The 24,451-nt window shown below is 35.4% G+C and overlaps 1 protein-coding gene and 1 long non-coding RNA gene across 2 annotated transcripts; both read right to left on the minus strand.

Moving 5' to 3' along the window:
- Positions 1-792: 792 nt before the first annotated feature.
- On the minus strand, positions 793-22,790 carry Itm2b (integral membrane protein 2B). The gene is made up of 6 exons (XM_046454139.2): positions 22,499-22,790; positions 6,864-6,992; positions 4,886-5,092; positions 3,466-3,576; positions 2,701-2,851; positions 793-1,532 (listed from the first exon to the last, which is right to left on the minus strand). Exons 1-6 carry the CDS (start codon positions 22,613-22,615, stop codon positions 1,447-1,449), a joined length of 801 nt encoding a protein of 266 aa, XP_046310095.1. The 5' UTR covers positions 22,616-22,790; the 3' UTR covers positions 793-1,446.
- Positions 17,945-21,545, minus strand: LOC124099128 (uncharacterized). The gene is made up of 2 exons (XR_006853831.2): positions 18,482-21,545; positions 17,945-18,280 (listed from the first exon to the last, which is right to left on the minus strand). It is a non-coding gene; the product is annotated as an uncharacterized LOC124099128 (long non-coding RNA).
- Positions 22,791-24,451: the final 1,661 nt, after the last annotated feature.

A 24,451-nucleotide genomic window follows, 5' to 3' on the forward strand; every position in this document is an offset into this window, starting at 1 on the left:
CACCTGGCACTCTCAGGTATTTTAAATGGTAGTAGATTCTGAATTATTTCAGACAGGAAGCAACCTTTGACAAATAAATTCACTATAATAGCTTGCTGGACTCCTTGATGCACATCTGTCCTCCCAGTTACTTGGGAGGATGAGGTAGAGGATCACTTGAGACACCCTGAGAAACACAGCAAGACCTCTTATTAACACCAAATGAACATCACTACTTTAACTCAAAATGCACCACTTTTGCTGGGCGCAGTGGCACACACCTATAATCCCAGCGGCTTGGGAGGCTGTAGCAGGATCACAAGTTCAAAGCCAGCCTTAGAAAAAGCAAGGCACTAAGCAACTCAGTGAGACTCTGTCTCTAAATAAAGTATAAGAAGGGCTGGGGATGTGGCTCAGTGGCCAAGTGCCCCTGAGTTCAATCCCTACTACCCCGCACCCCCATCCCAAAATGCACCATTGGTGAAGAGGATATACTCAAAAAAGCACAGCATTTTATGCTTCTTGGAAACTTTAGACTTTACTACTAGTCCTGCAATTAAACATAAAAGGTATTTTATTTTGAACAGCATCATTCAAGGTTGAGTCTTAAATGTTACTTTAATAGTATCCAAAAAGAATCTGGTTTAGTTATTAATGACTTATTTTTATTTTTTAAAAATCTAGTATTTTACTCACTGTATATAGAGAACTGAATTTTTAAAAAATAGTTTCTTTCTTTATGTGGATTATCTTAAGATATGAAGAACCAAACTATTCTTTGGTTTTATTATACGGGAAAAACAACACGCAGTCTAGTCAAACAACTTTGTGATATTTATATTCCATTGCACAGATATGGGTTATACAAATTAGTAACACAAGTTATTTCTTAAATTCCAAACATTTTCTAAAATATTATTACATCATATGCCTAGGATATTAAAACATCAAGGTGGAAATCATACTCTAAATAGTTGAATGCAACACTGAAAATACTGTACATTTTAATTAAAGGAAAATTAAAATGTGTGCTCAAATGCTCTAACAAACTAGGCAGCAGGGAACTAACAACTACAAATAAGTCACTGTGGTCCATTTTAATGTATGCACATATATGATTATTCTTTAGATAACCCCTCCTCTTGAAAATGCATAATTAAAACATAAAAATCCAGATAAATGATTAAGAAATTTTAATTCATCCTAACACTAAGATTGGTGGTGAAGTGCAGTATTATCCATGACTTCATACAATTACTAATTCGAATATAAAAGACACCACACTTAGAAAGAAGAAAAGATGTTTTTAAAGGTAATGGTTTTAATTGAATTAATGAGATGAAAAGATAGTGAAGCCCTGTTTGCTACTTACATGAAAGAAGATTTTAAAAAATAATCACTGCACAAAATACAAAGGATGGGGTTATGCTGTGGTATTAAATTTTTCTTCATGTTTTTCTTGACTGTTCAAGAACAAATTAAAGTTTCCACGGCAAATTTGTTTTCAAAATGCCGAATTGTGACACAATCACTGGCTTCACGTTTCTGAATACCTGTTTGGGAGAAAAAAGTTTTAAAATTTTTGGTTCTTTAATAAAAAATACTCACATTAATCTTCAGAGTAATATTTGAGATACATGAAAACATTTCATTATATTCCATAAACTTCTATAGCTTTGCTTACATTGCAGAAAATTTCTCTCCCTTTTCTGAATTAATTAAGCATCTTCATAGATCATAGCAACAATAATAAGACTTCCAGATTGTTTGCAAATTTTTCAACCTGAAGGTTTTGGAAATGTTTTACATCTTGACTGTGGTAGTATTTGCATGACCATGTGTATATTTGTGGAAACTGAGAAATGTACAATAAAAAGGAAAAATTTCGGTATATATTTTGTTATGTATCCATTTGTATGAATCAGTTTTGACTTTAAAAAATTATGAACCTATCTACAAAGAACAAATAAAAAAAATTATGAACCAAGATAATTTTTAAATGTAAGAAATCAAGTGGTAGTTTTCAGATGACTCATCAGCTCCAGGTAAAGAGAACAGTATTATTATTGTTAATAAAAGCCAGGAAAGCTGGGTGACACAAAGAAATCATACCACAGTGCATCTGAATGGCACTTCTTGATTTCTATAGTTCTGTCACAGGTACTCTTGTATTATTTTTACAATAGAAAGAAAATAGGAACATACTGTTATCCTTATTTCTCAAGTGAGAAAACAAAGGTTAAGTGATTTGGCAAAGTGACATTAGTTGGATCAAAGTTCTTAATTCCTCACCCTAATTCTTTTCTAACTAAACTATGATTATCCTCAATGTGATCTAAAAGATAAACAGCTTGCTTATGATCCAGATCACTGAAAATACAAGTGAAGATCTGGTCTGAAGAGACCTTCTGGATAACAGAATGGATGAGACACGGAGGGGATAGAAAGTCAGACTAGACAGCTATATGGAAAGTGAGACACCTGTTTTTCAAGACAATGCCATTTCAAACTGACTTGTTTTCTCTATCTGCAAAGGATATATTTAGAATTAAGATGATTGTATAAATCTGGAAATATTACATAGTGACACAATATCGTTTTATTTCCTCACTCACTGCAAGCATACTGAAAACGATGATCAAGCTTCGTCTAAATCATTTAACACAATGAAGTGGCATAATGAAATTTTCTTCCAACACTTTTAAAGTTAAAAAGTATTACCTTTAATAGTTTCTCTGCGTTGCAGTTTGTAAGTTTCCTTGTCATGACACAGTCGATAAATAAAGAAACCCAAGTGATCAATGTTTTCAATGCGATCAGTAATAACCATGTGCTCATGAATCAGGTATGACTGTGGCAGATAGGTTCCAGCCTACGTTTAGAAAATAACATATAAGAAAACCTCAAAATGTACATTGAACAAACTAGAAAAAAGGACATAATTCTTAGAGATTTTAGTATTATACAAGAATTGACAAACTACTAACCATCCACCATATACATTTTATATATATATATATATATATAAAAATATTTTTTTTTTCTTATGGATTTTCTTTTTTTGAGACAGGTCCTGCTATGTTGCCCAGGCTAGCCTCAAAATCTTGAGCTCAAGTGATCCTCCTGCCTCACCCTCCGAAATACCTGGGACCATAGGTGCAGGCCACTATGCCCAGCTATAAACAAAGAGTTTTGTTGGAATACAGTCATGCCTAGTTGCTTACATATTGTCTATGGCATCAGAATTAAGTAGTTGGCTAATACTTACTCTCTAGTCCTTTAAGAAAACTTCAGAAATTGTATTTTAATTTCAAAATATAAAACATTCAAAAACTAAAGAAGACAAAAGGTATGAGTCTGAGTAGTTCTTTGTAAAACTCTTGGTTATATTTTGGTAAGATGGGTTCCTATAGTGCTAATTTCTCAGCAGAGAATTCCAAGACACCGTGACAATATTATTAATGAAAATACTAAACATTTTTATACCTTGATGTTAATAAGTAACTCCAACAGGTTTCTGGGCGGCATAACAATGGAAGTGTTCAGAGGGATCACATAGCATTTATCCAGGTTAAGATCTAAATACGCAGTGAGTTTCTGGGAAGAAGATGCATTTTAGTTAGATGAATATCTGTAAGACAGGCAGCAACTAGATTTTTGAGATTAATTGGTACCAATAAAATGTGTTGACTTTAGAATGTATCAATCACCTGTATTTCAATAAATCAAGAATTTGGTGAGATAGGAAAATAAGAATGGGGGAGAAAAAATTACTACTAGTAAACAAAATTCTTACCAGGGGCTTGTTTCTATAATAAGTAATAATAATACCTATTAAAATTAATTACAAATACCTATCATTGGATTGGGAGATTTGATGCCCTTCATTTATAAGCCCAAATACCCCTTCCCCTCTCTCTTATGTATGTGAAATACTAGTACCATCCTTAGAGCACTGGGAAAACGACCTCTTAAAATGATTTTGTCTTCTGTGGTTCAGATGAGAAAGCCCAGTTCACAATATAGCTTTGAGGATAGAGTTAAAGTGAACCCTACAACACTGAGATTTCTAAGAACTCGGTGTTAGCTACTATTATTTACTATTTGCTTTGGCTAAGTGTTTTAACTTGAAGTAATTTCTCAAAATGGTTTATATGAAATGTCTGCAAAATTAACTGCAGGAATACATGTCAATGTACAAAATGGCAAAATCACAGGCAATCAATGAAGTTCTGAATCTCTGAATCCTGGTTTGAGGAAGCAAGTTCCTAAGACGAAAGTACTGGGGAAACTGAAATATAAACTAATATAACTAAATAATCATGTTAGTTTTCTTAGACATGATAATGACATTGTAGTTATGTAGAAGAATATCCCTTTACTTAAGAGATAACAGATTAAGTATTCAGGGGTAAATAGTCAAATGGGAGGAAAATAAAGATGAAGTAAATATGGCAAAATGTTGGAGCCAGATTGGAAGATTTGGGTATCACATCAACTCTTTTCCATTGCATAAAAATGTTGAAAAGTAGGGGGGGAAATGCAGAATGAGAACTTAGACAAAGATCAATAAATAATTAATTTCTGAAAAATTCTATACAGAAGTGGAACACAAATTACATCCTTCTAAGAAAATATGGGAGTAAGAAAAAAATAAAAGTAATTTGCCAGCAAAGGAAGAACAGCCATGAAGTGGGCTTTCACAGTAGGTAAGGCAAGGGAAGAATGGGTGCAAGATGTGAGAAGACCAGGTCCCTAGGGGTCTGCTTCAGAGAAAGCAAAGAAATCCAATTCCATTTTTAAAAGTAAAAATTAAACAGAAAATTTAACAAATACTGAAATTAAACTACAAAAAGCACAAACGAAAAACCTACATTCTTTTTAAAATTCTGGACACTTGGCTCACCTTGTTAAAGTCATGAACAATGTTAGCAGGATCACTATCTGCAAATTCTGGGACAGGCACGCTGATGAATTCAACCGCATCTTCTTCAAAGATTTTAATATTTTCTTCAATTGTCTGGTAGCGAGCAGCTGGGGCATCTGCAGAAGGCTCATTTAAGATGACATCATCTTTGATGTACTTTATTCCACAGTAGTACACGTCATCTGGCTATAGAGAGTTTAAACACTCATTTCAGCAATTCAGGGTGAGACAGGTTTTCAAATGTAAGCATTACTTAAGCTGCCACCTCTATCTAAATAGCATTTTGCTTGCAAACTCTTACTTTTAGATGACAGGTCAGACAGTTTAATTACAGAGTTAACACATTCTTTAAGATCAGGTTCTGAAGTAATATTAAAAAAAAAAAATGGCTTCAGAAGGAGAAAAGCAGCTGATTTTCCCTTTACTTTTTGTGGTAGATAAAAACAGAGTGTAGGAGAAATTATTCATCTAGCGACAAGTAAGTGTGAAGAAACACACAGGCCTACTTCTACCTGCAGGCACTGTTTTTCACAAAAGAATATATGCAGAAACAAGTCATGTTTTTGTCTGAAAGAACTTTCTTTTGATGTAATTTACTTATTACATGATTTTTCCTTTATTAGCCAATACTGATAATTTTCTTGAATTTTACACATAAGTACACATAAATCTGATTTTTGCTTTATATCATAATTAAGTGAAAAACATAGTAAATCTTTGTAATTGTATTATATTTAAATGTAAGCATTTCTGAAAATGCTACAAAGCCAAGTTCCAACCTCTATAGCCTTTTTCTTGCAAACTCTTTTATATTTCGATGATAAATAAACCAAAATATAGACTTCATGTGTGTGTACATGTGGGGGGTGTTTACAGTACACATATATACAATAAATATTGGAGGCCTATTAACAAAACGTTTTGGCGCCAAATGTTATCTCTGAACAGTAGAAATGCCAAATGATTTTTTTCTGTATCACATGTATTTTTATAAAAAAATTATATTTTTAAAAATGACTAGTGGGCTGGGTTTGTAGCTCAGTGGTAGAGTGCCTGTCTAGCATGTGTGAGGCACTGAGTTCAATTCTTAGCGCTGCATATAAATAAATAAATAAATAAATGCCCATCAACTAAAAAGACATTAAAAAAATGACTGGTATTTCAGTAATGTCCATCAACATGCTGTCATCTTGAATAATACAGAAAAAAGTATAAGATTTATTCATTCTATATTTCAAAATTAGTTACTTCAATTTTTAAAGTGAATTAGTTTTCAACTGTTTCTCAAAATTCTGAAACATTGAAATATTTGAAATAGTCATAAAAACTTAATTTCCTACAGCAAAATTCCTAAAGGGGAGAAAAAGCCCTACTGCATGATTGCCTAGAGGAATATACACAAAAGAAGTCATAATTAATTGAAAGAAAAAAACCTATGTCTCAATTCACTGGGATTACTATTAAAAATTCTAACATAAGCAAATTTTACCCTAGTTACTATATTATCACTGCTGCAGTTATCCTACTCTTAAAGAAATCAATGACTTTGGTCTGGGCTCAAAAGCAAATGGCTATTGTAGGGGTAAATCAAATTGGTTTACCCATTAGCCACAAATACTGTCTAATTGTCTAATTGTGGCTAATGTATTTATTCAAATGGCAATTCATGATACTATACCTTTTAGCCACTAATTATAGTAGGAAAATGAAGTTGAGTCGATTCTGAAAAATTACCCAACAGTCTAAACCCTTTAGTCAGCGACATCTCAAAATACTGCTATTCTGCCTTTTGGCAAACATATGATTAGGAGATTTTTTTAAAATACAGCTTTAAAACAGGACCACCATTCTGGCTAAAAGCCACAGACTACAAGTAAAAGCTTAGGACTAGTTAGGAAATCTTTCTGATACACATGATGGGAAGGCCAAATAAAAAAAAAAATTTTTCCCCACTTACTTGAAGTGCAAAATATTTGTACAGATAAGCTCCTCCAAGAATGACACCTGCTAGCATAAATGCTAGTCCAAAGCACATGCACCAACACCAGGCTCTTCTCTGGCCAACTGGTACCACATCATCTGGATCCTAAGATATAAAATGGACAGTTAATATCTCTGAGCAGAATCACAAAAGGCTCAGAATTAGAAAAACCTTAAGGATTATTGTTTTAATGAATGAAGACATAAAGACCAAAAGAGTTGGGACCCTGATCAAAATCAACCCAGGAATAATAACTGGTAGTAATAATAACCTCAATGCCTGCTCATCTGGAGGACACTGGTCCCTAAGGAGAATTAAACCGATTCTAATTTTCAATACCACATCTGCTAATCATGTCTAAAGCAATGATACACTCTATAATTTCTATTTTCCATGCATTTTTGATGCTATTATCTAACATCTAAAAATTCACAAAAGGTTACAACTTTGTCTTGCAGTATTATGATACTAAGCTTCATGTATTACACAGATCTAGGGAAACTATCAGATCAGTCTCAAAATTATGTGTTACCCTGCTATAAGTAGTTCATGCCAGGCATAAAACCATTCCTGATTCATTCATAAGAACAAGTAACAGGAAAATGAGAAAGGACAGAACAGATAATACGATGCTAAAATTCTTTAAAAATTAGAATCTCAAAGAGCACAAAGTTACTCAGAAATAACCCTATAATTCCATTGTTCTAAATTAAATAACAGTTTGCTAAAGTTCCTCATTTTATTCAAAATCAAAGCAGCAGAAAAAAAAAGACCTGTATTAATTAAAAAACTAATTCAATAATTAAAAACTAAAACCCAATATGGAGTATGTTAAGGGAGAAAGTGGATTTAACCTAAGCCATAGAATAGTATGTATAAATTTAGACAGAAAAACTGCATTAATGATGAACAAAAATATTGTGAGATTATCAGACCAAGAAAATATATGTGGTTGAAGCAATCCCTTAAGAAAGAGAGTATGATTATGTTTTTAATTCCAAGATAAGGAATTTTATCTTGATTTTATTGGGAAAAATTCAATCCCAAATGTTACAGCAACCAAGAGCAATGTAACAGTATGCTCCCAGATTGACTGAGGTTCTATTTTTAAAGATAGACTTTAACACTTAACAAATACTATTTAATCTAAGAATCAGATAGATCAAGCACTATGAGTATTACATTTTGCTGTGATACTTGTTCACATGCCAAGTGTGCACACTTAAGGCACTGAGTTCACCACTGGGAAGCAGTACACTTGCAGATAAGCCTGGAAGACATACGTGAAAATAAAGTTAAAAGAATACGGGGGAGTTACTGGGTATTATGACTCTTGAACGATAAAGTCTGTTTTGCTTGAGCCCTAGTCTGATACAAATATCTAGGGAGATAAGAAATTGTTCCTAACATAATTTCAGGGCAGAGACAGGGTGGGGGATGGGCATGACAGATGGAAATAAGTCATTTCCAACATTTGGTATCAGCTGCTGAGACAGTCAAATGTATGAACACACCCACCCTATCTAGCAGGCTTTCTCTTTTAATAGCACATAAATAGACAAAGACCCCAGGCAGATATCTATAAAAGAATATGCAGCCTTAACAGTCAAGTTTTCAAGCTTTTTGATATATCATTTTAACTGTTCATCAAACAACAATTTTCAGAAAAAAACTGTAAATATCTACCGAGTGCCAAGAGCTGTGGTAGGCACTGGGAAGATAGCCTCTGCCAAGGAAAAGACCAATTGGATCAGTCTGAAAAACAGATACATTTACAATTGTAAAGAATGTAAATATGATACGGGCACAGAGAACACATAAGGGATGAGTTTGGAAAGAAGATTTCTTGGGGAGAAAATAACTTGAGTGGAATGTTAAAGGATAAATATTCATTACCAAAGCAGAAGATTGAGTTAAAAGAAATTATATGTAAGACAAAATGATGAATAAAATCATGGAGCAAGAATGTACATTTCCAAGGACTATGTGCTATTTTTAGCTGTAGTACCCAATATGATAGGGAAGGGTCAAGACATGACAATTAGAAGTAACTGGGGAAGATTACAAAGGGCCATTACAGGCTACGGTATGAACCTGAATTCTCATGTTATTAAAAAATCACTTTTCAGAATTATTACAATAAAAGAAAAAAATAGCAATTTCTTGAAAAATTATACTTACAAAATACTTCAATTATTCACAGGTCATTTATTAAGTACCTCAAAAATGTGAAATTTATGGCTTAAGAATGAGAGAATAAACAGTCTTTGAATAATCAAATTATGAACCCAAAGTCCATGCACCATAGTCAGAAGCTTCATAAGAGCTACCAAGGGTTCAAAGTCTAATTTCTTTTTCCTTCTCTACATTCCTAGTAATCATTTCCTATCTTGTGTTATAAAAGTTCACATACAGAGCTTCTCTCTTCCTGATGCACTATAAGGTTCTTAGGAATATCCATTCATAGTCATTTTGTATTACTCGTAACTCAAAACTAAGCATGACACTTAGTAGGCATGAAAATATTTGATGCATGAACAAAACTTAGATACAGAAAAAAAAGTTTTGGCTACTAAATTTTTTATGATTTGCAAAAGTTACATCAGCAACTTACAAGATAATGCAGGAGGGAATCATAATTCACGATGCAACAATAAACTGACAATTTAGCAAAACAGTAGCCTTACTTACTTAGCCCAGTTCAACATTTATTAAAGGCCTATTGTGTGCAACACGGCACTAGATCCTGTGGCAAATTCAAATGTGATTAAGACATGGCTCATACCATGAGCAATTCATGGTCAAGAATTAACACTATGTATGACAGACAAATGTCTCATAATGTGAGTCATGAAAAACGGATTAAAATACATTCAAGATTTAAGTTTTGATTTAAAGTATTCTTAAGTGATTAGATTTTAACATTTAAAAGAGTAAGCTTTACTTGAAGAAAAGCTCCATGACTATCCTTCTGCAAACCTCATAATTACCGGTAAAACTTCAGATTTATATAATGCCTTTTCAAGTAAGGAATAGAGAAATTCCCATTAAAATTGTTTCCTTTCAACATTTTATCAGAGGTCCTAGTCAGTAAACAAGGAACAGGAACAAGAATAGGTATACGATTAGAAAGAGAAAAAAAATTGTCATTATTTGTAAATAATCTTTGCATAATATCTGAGAAAGTCAAATTATTCAAAACTAATTACAAATCAGCAAGATTGCTAAAAATCAAATATCCAAAATCCACTTAAAGATGTCTATGTGAATATTCATAATGGTATATTAAAAATAGCCTCAAACAAAAAAAAATCAAATATCTGTCAATGGTAAATGATAGTGATATATTCACAGTATGAAATAGAGCAATAAAAAGGAATAAAAATAACACAACCCAGCATGGCTGAATCTCAAAAACATGCTAAGTAAAAGAAGTCCAACACAAAAGAGTTTCGTTTAATTTCATTATGAAATTCTAGAAAAGACAAAACCATGGTGACAAAATGCAACTTAGTGGTTGTCATAGTGAGAGGCTGGAAAAACTGACTATACAGAAGCATGAGAATCATTTTAGGGTAATGGAAACATGTCCTATCTTGACTTTTACAGTGGACTCATGACTTTACATTGCTACCATAAACTCAAACTGTACAAATAAAATGGGTAAGTTGTACTGCATGACAATTAATTTCAATGTGGAAGGTGGGGAAGACATCAACTGAGTTCAGGAAATAAAGAAAGTCTAACAATACCAAGTGCTGGGGAAGGAATTGAACAAAGGGAAGGTGTCCATCAAGAGAATAAAGTGTTGGGGCTGGGGTTGTGGCTCAGCAGTAGAGAGTTTCCCTAGTACTTGCAGGGCACCTGGTTTGATCCTCAGCACCACATAAAAATAAAATAAAGGTATTGTGTCGAACTACAACTAAAACACAACTAAAAAAGAGAATAAAGTGTTACAGACTTATATAATACTGTTAAAAAGAATCAACTAGCCCTGTTGACTTAAACATAATAATGAAGTTAAAAAAAAACAGGCAAGTTGTACAATATGTAAGTATATATTTAAGAATACTAAGTATGATATTTAAGACCTTAAAAATACAGTATAGGTTCTCTATATATTCTCTATATTTTCATATACTTGGAATATTTCATAATTAAGGACAATGAAAAAAAATCACTAAGCAGCAGGAGCTTCTTCACTGGGGTATATAACTTTACCTGGCCTCATTTAATAGAAGTCACCCAGGCATTTCCTCCCCCTGTACTGTAATAAAACTGGTACACCTTAAATTGTGTTTACAAGGTAACGGAACTCCCACAGGTGCTGTACAATTATCATCTCATTAATCTCCCTGAAACCTCAAGATTTTAGCCCAGTTTATAAATGAAGACACTGAAGTACATGCTGGCCTATAAACAATAGCAGATACAGAAACGGCAGATATACAAAGTCACGGCTTTCAAAGTATTTCACTGTAGAACCATACTAATTTCTGGCTCAAATAAATCTTACTGGATGATAAAGTAGAATTACTTAGCCACTATATTTTAAAATGAAAGATATAAATTATGTTCTGTTACTTCTATTAGTTAAGAATCAGGTCATCTAAATCAGTTCTCTAAGAGGCTCCAGTAAATGTGCTTGAGTTATAAATTTATAAAATGTTTTTTCCAATAATTTTTTATTCTGTTCTCAAACTAACAAATCACTTCACATCCTCAGGCACTTCTACTGGCACCTTTTTAATATGATAAATGAAGCTTGTAAGAGACATTTTCAAAGCTCAGATGTACTATCTTCTATTATTAAAACAGCAATGCTATACTGAAGAGGAAAATATATCTTAGGTTTAAAAATTAAGAGACAGAAACACATACACAATGGCATAGAAACACTTTAACTATAAAAATAAAACAGAAACATGGAAAAGTACCGACATAATTTACTCAGAGTATCATGGGCTATTTAATCTTCAGAAGTAATTTTTTTTTCTGCTAAGAAACACAATATATTTTCAAAACATGTAAGACATGTAATACATGTAAATTCAGGTATACATAGGTCACCTACCCATGATGTGTTGTTTGGACCACATGTTTCCCCAAACAAAATCAGCTGCCAATATTTTTAAAATTTGCTTATTCACATTTTTAAAAAATGTTCTAGTGTTCTCAACTCCTCTCAACATTTTTCTTGCGGCTTGAAGATCAAACATACAATACAATGTTCTTTTCTACAGTGTTGCTTGATTTTGTACCCTGATCTTCATTTTCAGCTATGACTAAATAAGGCTCCTCCTGTAAACTTATTATTTAATAAAACAATTTAAACTACTTTTCCATATAAAAGATTTTGCATTCTAGGTTTTAGAGGCTGGTAGATGTTCTACTGACCTAACTTCTACTTAGATTACTTTCTTTAACACAGAAATATCAAAAAGACATGATCTAGTGATCTGTCCATTATTAATAGCCTTAATTACCAAATATATCTGCTATATCTAAAATAAACTCTCTAGCTGAGATGTTAACAATCTATAGATACCAAATATGTCTTTGCACTGTGTTCTTATCCACTTAAATCAGTATCTGCATTTTGCTTCCTAATTTGCCTTCTCAAATAGGACTGCTATTGTCTTAACTGGCATTATGAAGTCCATATGGAAAATATACACATAAACAGGAAGCAGTTTTCCAAGTGATTGGCATTATATGGTTAGAAACAGAAAACTGGCTTAATATCTCACAAAGGTCTCTGACCTTTTCAGTACTGGCTTTTGTTCAGCCAAGTTAATTAATATTGAGTCAAAGTTGGTAATTACACCAACATGTTATGATCAATAATATTATTCCCTTATTCTGCATTTGGAATGGGGGAAGTTTAAATAAAGGGGAGAGAACACTCTCCAATTACAATGTCTACAAGTATTTTACTAACATATTTTTTTTTATTAACAAATCCTACAAAGTATAGCAGAAATAGAGGAAGAAAATAAAACCAAAAAGCTATTGTATAACAGTCTAACTCTTGTGAGAAATCTATGGAATCTGAATCAAATTATCAGCACCAGAGAAAATTAGCACAGGCCTAGGTAAAGAAAAATGGGTCAGAACTTAAAAAAAAAAAAAATCAGGCAGGCTATAAAAGCATTTAGGGCTGGATCATAACTTAATCACATGTGTACCGTTAGTGACCAGCAGAGTATGTGGTACAAAGAAAAACAATACTATATGAATACCTTAAAATCTATGCTTTTTTCTATAGTTGAAAAGATGACCATTACTTCTATGTGGTATTTATTCAATCTATGGATAGAATTGTACTAGCAAGAGTAGTTTATGAAGTGAAATTTTAGCAGACTTTCAAATTCATATTTGGGAGTTAAAAGGTATTAGAATAGGAAAAAGAAAGCCTAGACTAGCACAACCAGATGTTTGTACACAGCGGTATTATAGGCAAATGTTCTTTACTGTGAATGATAACCTTTCCCAGGGAAAGCTAAATTAGTTATGACAGATTTTTTTTTTCCCTACCACTGGCTGAATCACACTGGGATCATATTGTTCCCGTGTCAACTACCTTTCAAAAAATTTAAAGCATGATAGGAATGCTCTACTCCTGTATAATTCATTATAAAATTGTCAGGATTGTAAAAGAAAAGCAAAACTGTTTTGGACTCACTTTTTGTATAAATGTTGGACTTTAATGTCATTCACCAAGATAAATATTACTCGTTCATATTCAAATATGGGTAATTCTATTTGAAATGCAGAACAGAATGCCAAGAAAGAGAGGGGATAGGGAGGAGTATTCACTTATTATAATATTGGAAATTGAATCCAGGGCCTCATGAGCTCTACCACTGAACTATATCCCGAGCCTATATAAAATAATAATTTAAATTTGGACAGTTATAGATTATCTTTCACCCAAGTTTGAAATTTTAAAAGTTACACAAAATGACTAACTAGGAAAAAAAAAAACTATAGTTCTTGATATCATGGATAACTGTTTCTCTATAGTGAGCTGGTGTGAAATGCTTTGACCCTTGGGCTCTAATGCCTGGCACTCAATGTGTGGACTGTAAATACTCGGTGAAATTATTTGCTTGCTTTTATTTTTCAGACTCTTGGACTCGGGGACATGATTTTCTTGTGAAAGCAGACACAGACATTTAAGTAGGTTGTGAGTAATTTGGTACATACTGCTTACATAACTGGTAGGTCTTTCCTAGCTACACCATGTGCTTCTGGAAGGCTGGGATGCTTAGGAATTTTTTAATTCTTCATATGCTATCTGACCATGGAGTAATTGCTCCTGAATATGTGATCAATACATTTATCAGAAAGAAAAAAAAATCCCCTATGAAGGACCATGAAAAGTCAGTTATCCCAATACATCGTTTTTTACAGATAAACCTAACAGAGCTCAGGGGAGTTAAGTAAAAATGATTTGTGTAACATTACAAATATCTGGAGCTAATAAGGTCTATCATCTGCCTCCACAGGCGACTTATGGAAAACATGGAGCTATTAGGTCAGCATCTGACTAGATAGCTTAGACAAATTAACTTAGGCAATAAATAAAGTAAAACAATGTCCCATTTGGACAATATACACCCAACCAGATATAATTAACCAGAAATTGCTATAACCATACCCAGAAAAATTGGTTACATGTGTAGTATGTAAATACAAAGAAAGGGCTAACTAGTCACCTTCCATTTAGATATATCTATGGGTAATATCTAAAACCACAAAACAAAAACTATGAAAGAGCAGTATAAGCCAGTATTTAAAGTAGCTGTTTAACTATGGTCAAGGACCTTTGGGGTGAGGGTGGGGGTGTCCATAAGGTCAAACTATTTCCATAATAAAATACTGACACTGCTTCACTTTCATTCTTACTGGTATGCAGTGCTTTCCAGAAGCTAAACATGTGATATCACAATAGACTGCTATTGAGCTATTCATTAAAGAACACTCTAAAAATGTAAAACAATGCTTAGTCTTTAAATCATTTTGGTTGCTTAGAAAATTTTATTATTCATAAAAATGTTATTTATGGAGGCTGGGGTTGTGGCTCAGCAGGACAGTGCTTGCCTTGCATGTGTGAGACACTGGGTTCAATCCTTAGCACCACATAAAATAAACAAAATAAAGGTATTGTGTCCATCTGTAACTAAAAAAAAAAAATCAAAAAATGTTATGTTAACATACTAAGGCTTATTATTATTTTAAATATGTTAAGTTGTAATACAGAAAATATCAAGATATATAATCTGCATAAGGCAAAAGCTCTGAACAATTTTTAATATAAGGAGTTCTGAGACCATAAAGTTTTGAGAACCCTGATTTAGAGAAATACGTAGCTCAGATCACCATGTATGGTCTGGGCAGGTTGTTTCTTTCACACAGATGCTAGCTAAGGGGATCAGAGGGGCTTGTCAAATCCACCCAACTCTATTCACCAAAACCCCAGAGAGGATACTTTTTTCTAATTTTCTCAAAAGCAGAATATGGTTTAGTGGCCACCCTGGAAGCAGAATACAAGAAGAAGCTAAGGAGTAAACATGATTCCTCTAATTAACTTAAGGGCTTAGAAATTAGAACAGTGATTGTTTCTAAGGAGAGAGGATGACAAACTCTAAGAGTATCAGATACATCTGAGTTGACAACAGTGTTTTATCTTTGTTTAGTTCAGGTGTAATTTAAAATTATCTAGCTAGACACTCAAGATCTGTGCATTTTACTATGTATAACGATATTATGATTTTTTAAAAGTATGTTCCTCTGAGGTAGGACAGGACTATTTGCATTTTAAAACTAAGTGTTAACTTTGGTAAAACCCAAAATTGAATTTTAAAAATTATATAAACACCTATTATGTAGGGAAGAAAAACAGTTTTAAATCCTAAGGGTTTTTATGTTGCAGGAATGAATCCTTGACAGTACTGCTTCCTCAACAGCACACCTCATTCAGTGAGGGCACTGAACAAAAGGGAGAAATATCATTCATTTGATTTTCCCCATCAACTATTTAAAAATGTACAAATCATTCCTACTTCACAGGCTATGGGAAAACAAGCATTATACCACATTTGAACACATGGGTCATAACTTTCCAGCCTGCTTTTTACTTTAAAAGGAGACTGTAAAATAACGGCCCAGTGTTTCTGGCTAACTTACTGCACGAATTCAAGTAAAATTCCTGATTTCTAGCTCACTTTTAAAAACTGGAGGATTAGACTGGGCACAGAGGCACAGACTGCAAATTCAAGGCCAGTATGGGCTAGTTAGCTGGATCCTCTCTCTCCACATTCCCCTCCCCACTCTCCTTTAAAAAAAAAATATTATCATTATTATTATTATTATTATTGGTAGCACTGGAAATTGTACACAGACCCTTGCACATGCTAGACAAGCACTCTATCACTGAGCTATACAGCCCCAGCCCAACATAAAAAATTAAAAGGGCTGAGGAGTACCTAAATTCTACTTCAGTACTGCAAACAAACTGGAGGATTGAAAAACAAACAAATGAAAGAAAAAGCTGGAGGAATATTGGGTTAAGGGTGGACTTCAGGGACAGAATGCAGTCTTAGTGTGTGGGAAGCCCTGAGTTTAATCTTCAGCACCATAAAAACTGGAAGACTGAGTATAAAAAAGAAAACCAAGAAAATTCTAACTTGTTTATATGGAAAAAATCATTTTGTTAATTCATCTATTTGGGCATAGGAGCACTGAGTGTACCATCTCTGCTTAACATGTTTAGCAATGCCCTAGTCAAAACTTAAGCTTGGGAAATTTTATGTCCTAGTAGTAAAATAATAGCAATGAAAAAATGAATTGAAGGAGAAAGCTATAAAATGTAAGATGAAAGACTAAAAATGATAATGCAGACCTAAACAGACTGTCTCTCAAAATTGTTTTTCCCAGCATAAAGATGAGGTCTTCTTTTATATGTTGCAATGATTCAAGAGGTTTAATTAACAACACAATTTACCATTTTTTACCATTTGGGTTTTTTTTTTTTAGACTGGGAATTGAGCTCTGGGTGCTTAATCACTGAACCACGTTCCCAGCCCTTCTTTTTATTTTTTATTTTGAAACAGGGTCTTGCTAAATTACTGAGGGTCTTACTAATTCACTGAAGCTGGCTTTGGTCTTGCAGTCCTCCTGCCTCAGCCTCCTGAGCCCCTGGGATTACAAGCATGTGCCACCATGCATAGCACAGTTTTAAACAGTAATATAACATTTTAATTATAGATAAGTTGAGAAAAATTTAGATTTAAGCTTAATTTTTAAACTTATTCTGAAAAAAAACTTGATGTATAATTTTGGCATTAAAGGTTAAATATTTAAATGTGTAAAAACCCACCCAAACTCCTTGCTCCTTAAAGTATGGAATTCAACTATGCCAAAAAGGTTTGTGTAAATATTTGAAATTTTGGAAGGATTAAGTATCTAACACAATGCTTAGAGTCAATTTTCCAAATAAACTTCCAGATATGTTACTTTTAAGTGGTATTTATAAACAGCAAATTTTATTTCAATGTTAATTTCTCTTGTCATATTTATATTAGCTCTAAGTCAAAAAATTACTGCTGAAAACTTATCAGGATTAAAAGATAAAAGCATTAAGTAAAAAAAAAAAATCAGAATATCTATCATACAAAGAAAGGGTAATTTTCTCATTTCTATAACTCAAGATTCAAATTTTTCTGTTTAGGATAAAGAGTCCATGTTCTCAAAATGTACAATTATAGAAATACTGCATAACCAATCAATCAGATTTAAAAATCGGTAATTACTTAATCTTGTTCATTCAATTGTTGAATGAGATTATATTAATTTCCTTAAAGCTGTTAAAAACATATCTCAACTACTGATTAAAGGGGATAATCACAATTAAATGGAGATTTTAAAAAACGATGTCCTCAGAATAATATCTGTAAAAGTAATTTTCAGTTGTCTATTTGGTAAGACTTTCATTGTTAACTTTCTGCAAAGAAGAGGGGCTGGCAATAACTACATTTATACATTACACAAGCTTAAAGTACAGTTTCATTGTTTATTTTCTAGATCATTTACACAAAAACCACCTCAGTTCACATTCAGAATAGTTAAATCCTTTAATAGACAGTAGTTATGGCCTGAAGTCCTTTGGTGTGAAAGTCCTTAAGCTCAATAAAAATAGCACATTTGCCAAAAAAGTTTAAGAGAGTGAATTCATTTGTCCTAATTGAAAAGATAAATTTATTTTTCCTGGATCTCCATTTACATGATGGTATACAAAACAGCTCACAAAGCTTCAGTTAAAACAGGAACTCAGAATTTCCTTTCCGGGGGGAAAAAAAAATGTGGCTTTTGAAGAGACACTCAGTTATCTGTGATAAAGAAAATGTCCCACAATTAGATTGGTATATTTTTTTTTTCCTATGGACAAAAGTCAAGCCTTAGCAATGCATAATAAGCACTTCCTAAATTAAATTCTAAATAAGCCTGTGCCAGAAATGTGTTCATCATTTCTGGTTAAACACACACACACACACACACACACAACAAAACAAAAAACAACTTCTACTCACATAAACCTCTTATACAGCAGAATTGAATTCCGTGAAGTCTTACTGGCTGATTATGCCCAGGATAGTACACCAGCTTGTCTATCTGGGAAGACTACAATCCTGGGAGACCTTCTGGCAGGTATCTTGCCCTCCGATGGCATGATATGCAACCTCACCCACACTCAACAGCAGCAGTGTCCAGCTGGGGATGAGTACCAGGAATGCAAACACAGGAGGTTTTGCCAAGGCACTTGGGACACACAGAGGCAATTCATTTATCTCCCAGCACTGAATCCTCACTTCAGATATCGACACCATCCATGGAGACCAAAATGTAATGACTATAAAAGTTTTACTGGCCAATGTTTGCAAACACAAAATTATATAACTAGGTAATGATATGTATTTGGTTAAAGAGAATTAAGTTTCCAATTCCTTTTCTTAATACATCTCAGTCCTATTATGCATTTTATGATCCTCCCTCAACCCCACAAAACCCATAAAAAACAGAAATCACTACCATAAACAATAAGCTGTATTATGAAATCCTTCAGTCCTAATTGTGCAAATAGGTATAAACAATTGTGCAAAAAGTATAAACAAGTAGGGTCCAAACAGCCATTTTGTGATGGGTAACTCAGAGCTTGGTTGTCTTTCGCTTTCTCTCATGCTCCCTTCCTGCCCCATTTTCTCTCCTATACAAGCACTTTATTTCTCTTTCTTTTAAAGACGTCTACGGACTTAGCAGGCAACACTCTGCATCAGCAAAACTGCTTGTGGGGATAACTAATGAAGCAAACGTAGGCTTTTTCAGGGCCTGATATTGGGAAAGAGGTTTCATAAGCAGGCATCGCAACAAAAGAGTTGTTGACAACTTGTCTGTTCTACAGTGAGGTAACCAAAAATGAAAATTTGCTTTATTACATAATTTCTTTATTCATCTCCTTTTTCTTCAGCCACTGCTACTTCAGATGAGGGAGGAATGTAACATGTTAAACATGGAAAGGAAGAAAGGGAACAGTCTAGTTAGAGTGAGGCAGTAGTTGTTATTTTTCACAATTAAAACAATTTAATTCTTGCCAAAATAAAATTATGCAATCCTAACATCTCCATAGAATTTTAAAAACTGGAAGAATCCTTACAGACCATCTGGTCCTACCCTATCTCACAGACAGGAAAACTAAAATTTAAGCCCAAGATCAAGCAGTTATATAATGACAAAACTGGGGCTTCTGCTTTAGTACATTCAGAATTTTCTTTGATATACCATATACAAACAATTCTCCAAGGTTCAAAGCTACAGACATAAAATAAATGGATTGTTACCTACAATATAAAATGTGTTTATCATTTCAAAATCATTTTTTGTCACTCAAAACGAATTCTATAGATTCTTTGGTGTTTCTATTCCTCCAAGAGCTTTGTGACCACCAAGCCAGGTACAGGAAGGTGAAAACAATTAACAGGAAAATTTAGGGGAAGAGAAAAAAAAAATGCAAGCTACTTGATTGAGATAATCAATAGAAATAGCTGCTGGGATTAACAGCTACTGAAAAGACAAGGCTGAAACCATAATAGAGCAATGGAACTGCTTCTGGAGGGTAGTTCTCCCCCTGTAGAGAGGAAAACAGCAAAAGACAGGAGCAGTGTAAAAGTATTGGAATGCATGTTATATAAGACAGCTGACTAGAGTGATCAGAATTCTTGTGGCATAAGGTAGTAGAATCTGCAGTTTAAAACCAGAACTCCAGATGATACCAGGGCAACTGGTCCTCAAGAGCACGTTTTGAAAAACACTAGTAAATAGATACTGTGGTCTAGGAGGGTTAAAAGGTATTAAAAATTCTTACTTGGGTAAAAGGTATTAAAAATTCTTACCCGGGTGTACTAGTGTTAACTAGCCTCACTAGATCCTCTCAACCAAGCAGGCAAAGGAAATGCCCCAGGCAAAACACATTAGGGCTAATTCCGTTCCCAGTCCAGGCAGTCAGACAAGGTGGTTGCCACACAGTCACCCGCAAGGAACAAGAGAACATTATGTAATCACTGTCCCAGCTTTAAGATGAAGAGATCAGAAGTTCTCTCTCAATTCTGTCATTAAGTAAGGTCTCCCTTAATCTATTAAGAGACTGATTATAAGAATCCTACTTTTAATGTAGAGAAATATTTTGTTACCCAGTGAAGAAAAAAGTCTTTCAGCTTATAGGTGGGAAAAGAATTCATTATTTTTCTATCTACCAATGAATCTGTGACTAACATGTTGGTTATAAAGGAAAAGTCTCTACTAGTTCCAGTATTTTTCTTTGAATATAGGGATCTGAGAAAATAAGAAATGAAAAACAAAGTACAGAGCTGTAAATGGTTACTTTTAATAGCTGCAATAACCACAAAATTTAAATTAGGATGAATTTGTGAGAAAGTCTAAGAACTGAAAATAGGGCCACTAATTCACAAAGAACAAAAACTGTCAGAAGTCAGACTTAAAGCTACTCAGCAAATTTAATTCTGATGTTTGTCCAGAGTTTCAAATCTTCTTCACTACAGTGGAACAGAGAAAAGCTATATGAAATGACATCATCCAATGCTTTCTCCTCTTTTTTTTTTTAATGGGAGGAGTTATATTTGTTTATAGGATTTAAAAATTACATACATATGTAACAGCATTACAAATATATATTTGAGGTTGTTCTGACTGGGTACTTGAATATTAATCTATTTCAGGTACCATGTATGTTAGATTAACAAAGAGCTAAGATAATTTGCTACTGCAATTTTTCTCTGTGCATTCCAAACATTTTCTTTTAAGACCAAGACTGTTTGCAATGGATTCAGGAAAACAATACTAATACCAAAACCAAAACCTTTAATCCTTTTAGGGAAATCAGTTCACTGTCCTATTTCAAGGCAAGACAAGTCATTTAAAAACCAACCCCAGTTATTTCTAACTACAACATTGCCAGAAAATAAGTACAGGCACATACAGATTATCATTATATTCTCAAAAATTTTATAGTATATTAGTGGCCCATTTTTCAGTAGTAATTTTCATTAGACCATATCAAAATTCTTATTACTCAGAGTTGGCACACAAGTCAAAACTAAAATTACCCTGCTAAGTCTTGAAGAGCGCTAAGGAAAAATAAACTAAGCAACATAACTTGTACAGTTAATTTCAACCGTACTGAATTTTGCAACCTAAAAGAAGATCTAGTAGGAAGAGGCAAAACTTCTGAGAAAATCATATTCATATTTAAACCACTAAAAGTTAATAACGGCTCCACTTGTGATTTTTACTTAGGGCCGAAGGGGGAACTTTATAAAACGAAGGAAAATTTTAAGGAGCTGGAGACAAATTTTTTTGGTTTCACTTTGCACAAGAGGCGCTCACAAAGACACTGATAAAATATTGAAATGTCAACTGCTGGTTTTACACTTACATCCACATAGTCATTACTGACCTTTACCTGGAATATAGTTTTAATTATCAAACCAACAGCCAGAACCTACTCCTAGCGGACTATCGCCTCACCCCCTGCTCCAGACCCCACGGTGAAGTTCACCTGCCAACACCGAAGAGCCGTGGAAAAGGAAGGTAAAGAAGAAAACGCTTTTTTAAAAATTAAGACTCTTGCAGTTGCTGGACTTAGTCCAAGTGCTGTTCAGCCTGGAAACGAAAGTAGGAAACAACAGAGGTTTAGGCTTGGAATGATGTCAGCCATTTTAGGCTCATTATTTATACTGGGAAGGGGAAGTGCCAAACTCGGCGGAGCTTGTTTTGCCTGTCGCAGCCGGTCCCAGGTGGAACCAGCCAGCTCCCGGCCCCGCGCACATCCCAGGACCGCACAAGTGGGGGGGGGGGGGGGACGCGCGCAGCTCCGCAACCCCGCGGGGGGCGCCGCTCGCTGCACACGCACCTCGGTACAAAGAAGGAACCGCGGCCGCACCGCGGGGGGAGCACGGGCTCTCCCGGGGTCCCCCACCCTGCGCAGCTGCCCCGCGGGGTCCAGCCCCCGCTCCCCGACCCTCCCGGGCTCGGACCTTGCAGTCCACCGCGACGGCGTCGGGGGGAATGATGAGCGCCTCCTCGCCGCTCTTGGGATCGTCCTTCTTGGCCTCCTTCTGGGCCAGAGCCGAGTTGAACGTCACCTTCACCATGGTGCGGCCTGGAGCGCCCTAGGCCGGCGGCGAAGAGCTGGAGGCGCGGGCTGCGGGATCCCGGCTGCAGCTGCAGCCTCCTCGGCCGGGCTCCGAGCGCGACTCAGAGGCGGCTGTTGAAGCTCCGGCGGCTTTGCAAGGGCTGAGGCGGCGACTAGCTCCGCTCTCGCAGCCTCCCAGCTCTGGCGCGGGGGCGGGCGGGGCCTGAGGTCGGGAGGGGCGGAGCTGGCGGGTGGATGGGCGGGGCCTGAGGACAGGGGCGGGGCCGAACTCTGCGCCAGACCCTGCCCAGGCCCCCAAACCGCGCGCAGAACCCTACCCGTCGCGCTGGAGGGGTGTACCTAGGGGAGGGCAGGTGGCTTCTCTAGGTCGCCTGGATTTTCCGGTTCTGATTTCGCTTTCAACCAGTTTACCTCCAGGCCCAGTGTTGGCAGGTTGGTGGCAAAATCGGGTGAACTTTTGTGGTTCGCCGCACACAATGGGTTAACCTCTAGCAGCACTAAGGCCGCCTCTTCCTTGCCCGCTGCCGCCACCGCGAACCTAAAGGCCAAGGAATTCTTGTGTTAGAAAGATCTCCATTTTTGCAATTTATTAGAGAACCGTTTCACTACAGCACAGAAATGTTCAAAGCTCTGTATTTGTGATCTGATTTTATCTTCCACAGACCTCGCCCAAGGGCGTTGCCTGACTGACTTGTTTCTCCCCTCCCTGGGGAGGTCATTGCCTGCCCTGCCTAGTCCCAGATCAGTTCGGATGAATCCTCTTAGCAGATTTGTATTTTGAACATCTCATACTGGTAAAACAAAATGTTCCTCTCTTGTGCAGGCTTGGAACGAGCCCATGTGAACACTGGACTGATTTGTGATTCAAAGCAAGGTACTCGATGATTAGTCCTTTTCTGCAAAGTGAAAACTGCTCATTTTAAGGCTAAAGCAAAATTCTCATATTTTGAAGAAGTTTCATTTACAGCTGAAACCTCTGTAGAGAGGGAGGATACTGGCCTGTTACTGTTTGTGGGTTTATGACTGTGTCACAGATGGCCCTTTGGACAATGGTTGATTCTGTATCCTTCTCCCAGTGCACTCTCCTGGTTCACCCCAGACTTGTGGCTGTGCTCTGCAAGATTCCAGCTGTGTCAACTCTGGCCTGGGTCAACCCTGAGAAAAGTAGGTTGAGTCTGAGGTCTTTGAGGATTTGACTGCTGAATGAGAGACTTAGGTATCTTAGATCTTTCATAGAAAGTCAGATCACAAATCCCCAAGAAACAACCCAAGGTTACAAATTTCAGAACATCTTGGACTGAGAAAGAAACCCAGGCCAGACTTGGAGCCATCTTGGGTATTCTGAAAGAATTAAGTGTTCAATAAGAGTAGGAGTTGGGTTCCACTTGTAATGAGATTTAACAGAAGCTAGCCATTGAGTTGGAGCAACTTATTTAAACTCCCTTGGTTGTTCTCACTTGGCCAGATGTCAACTCTGGTGTTCACTTTGTGAACTGGCATTTGGTAGTAAAAGTGGAATCTAATTCATCAAAGTTAAGTACTGCTAGCATCTCCTAGTTTTGCAGATTTCCTGAGACATGCCAACTGAAGACCAAGGAATTCTGGAAGCAAGATCTGAAGGATTATAATTATACATATATCAATCTGTGAGAAGACACCATTACAAGTTAGTTTAAGGATCTTAATTGGCTTTACTTTCAATTCTAGAGTTGAGCAACATTTCATTCCATAAAATAGAATAAGTTCCAATGAGGACCACAGAGGAGGTTAGTTTACAGATGAAAAAAAAAAAAAAAAAAAAAAAGCAGGGGGTTGGGAATACAGTTCTGTGGTA

The sequence above is a fragment of the Marmota monax genome, unplaced genomic scaffold, assembly GCF_021218885.2.
Source record: "Marmota monax isolate L192 unplaced genomic scaffold, Marmota_monax_Labrador192_F-V1.1 WCK01_AAM20220418_F8-fsc00011, whole genome shotgun sequence".
NCBI classification, from domain to species: domain Eukaryota; kingdom Metazoa; phylum Chordata; class Mammalia; order Rodentia; family Sciuridae; genus Marmota; species Marmota monax.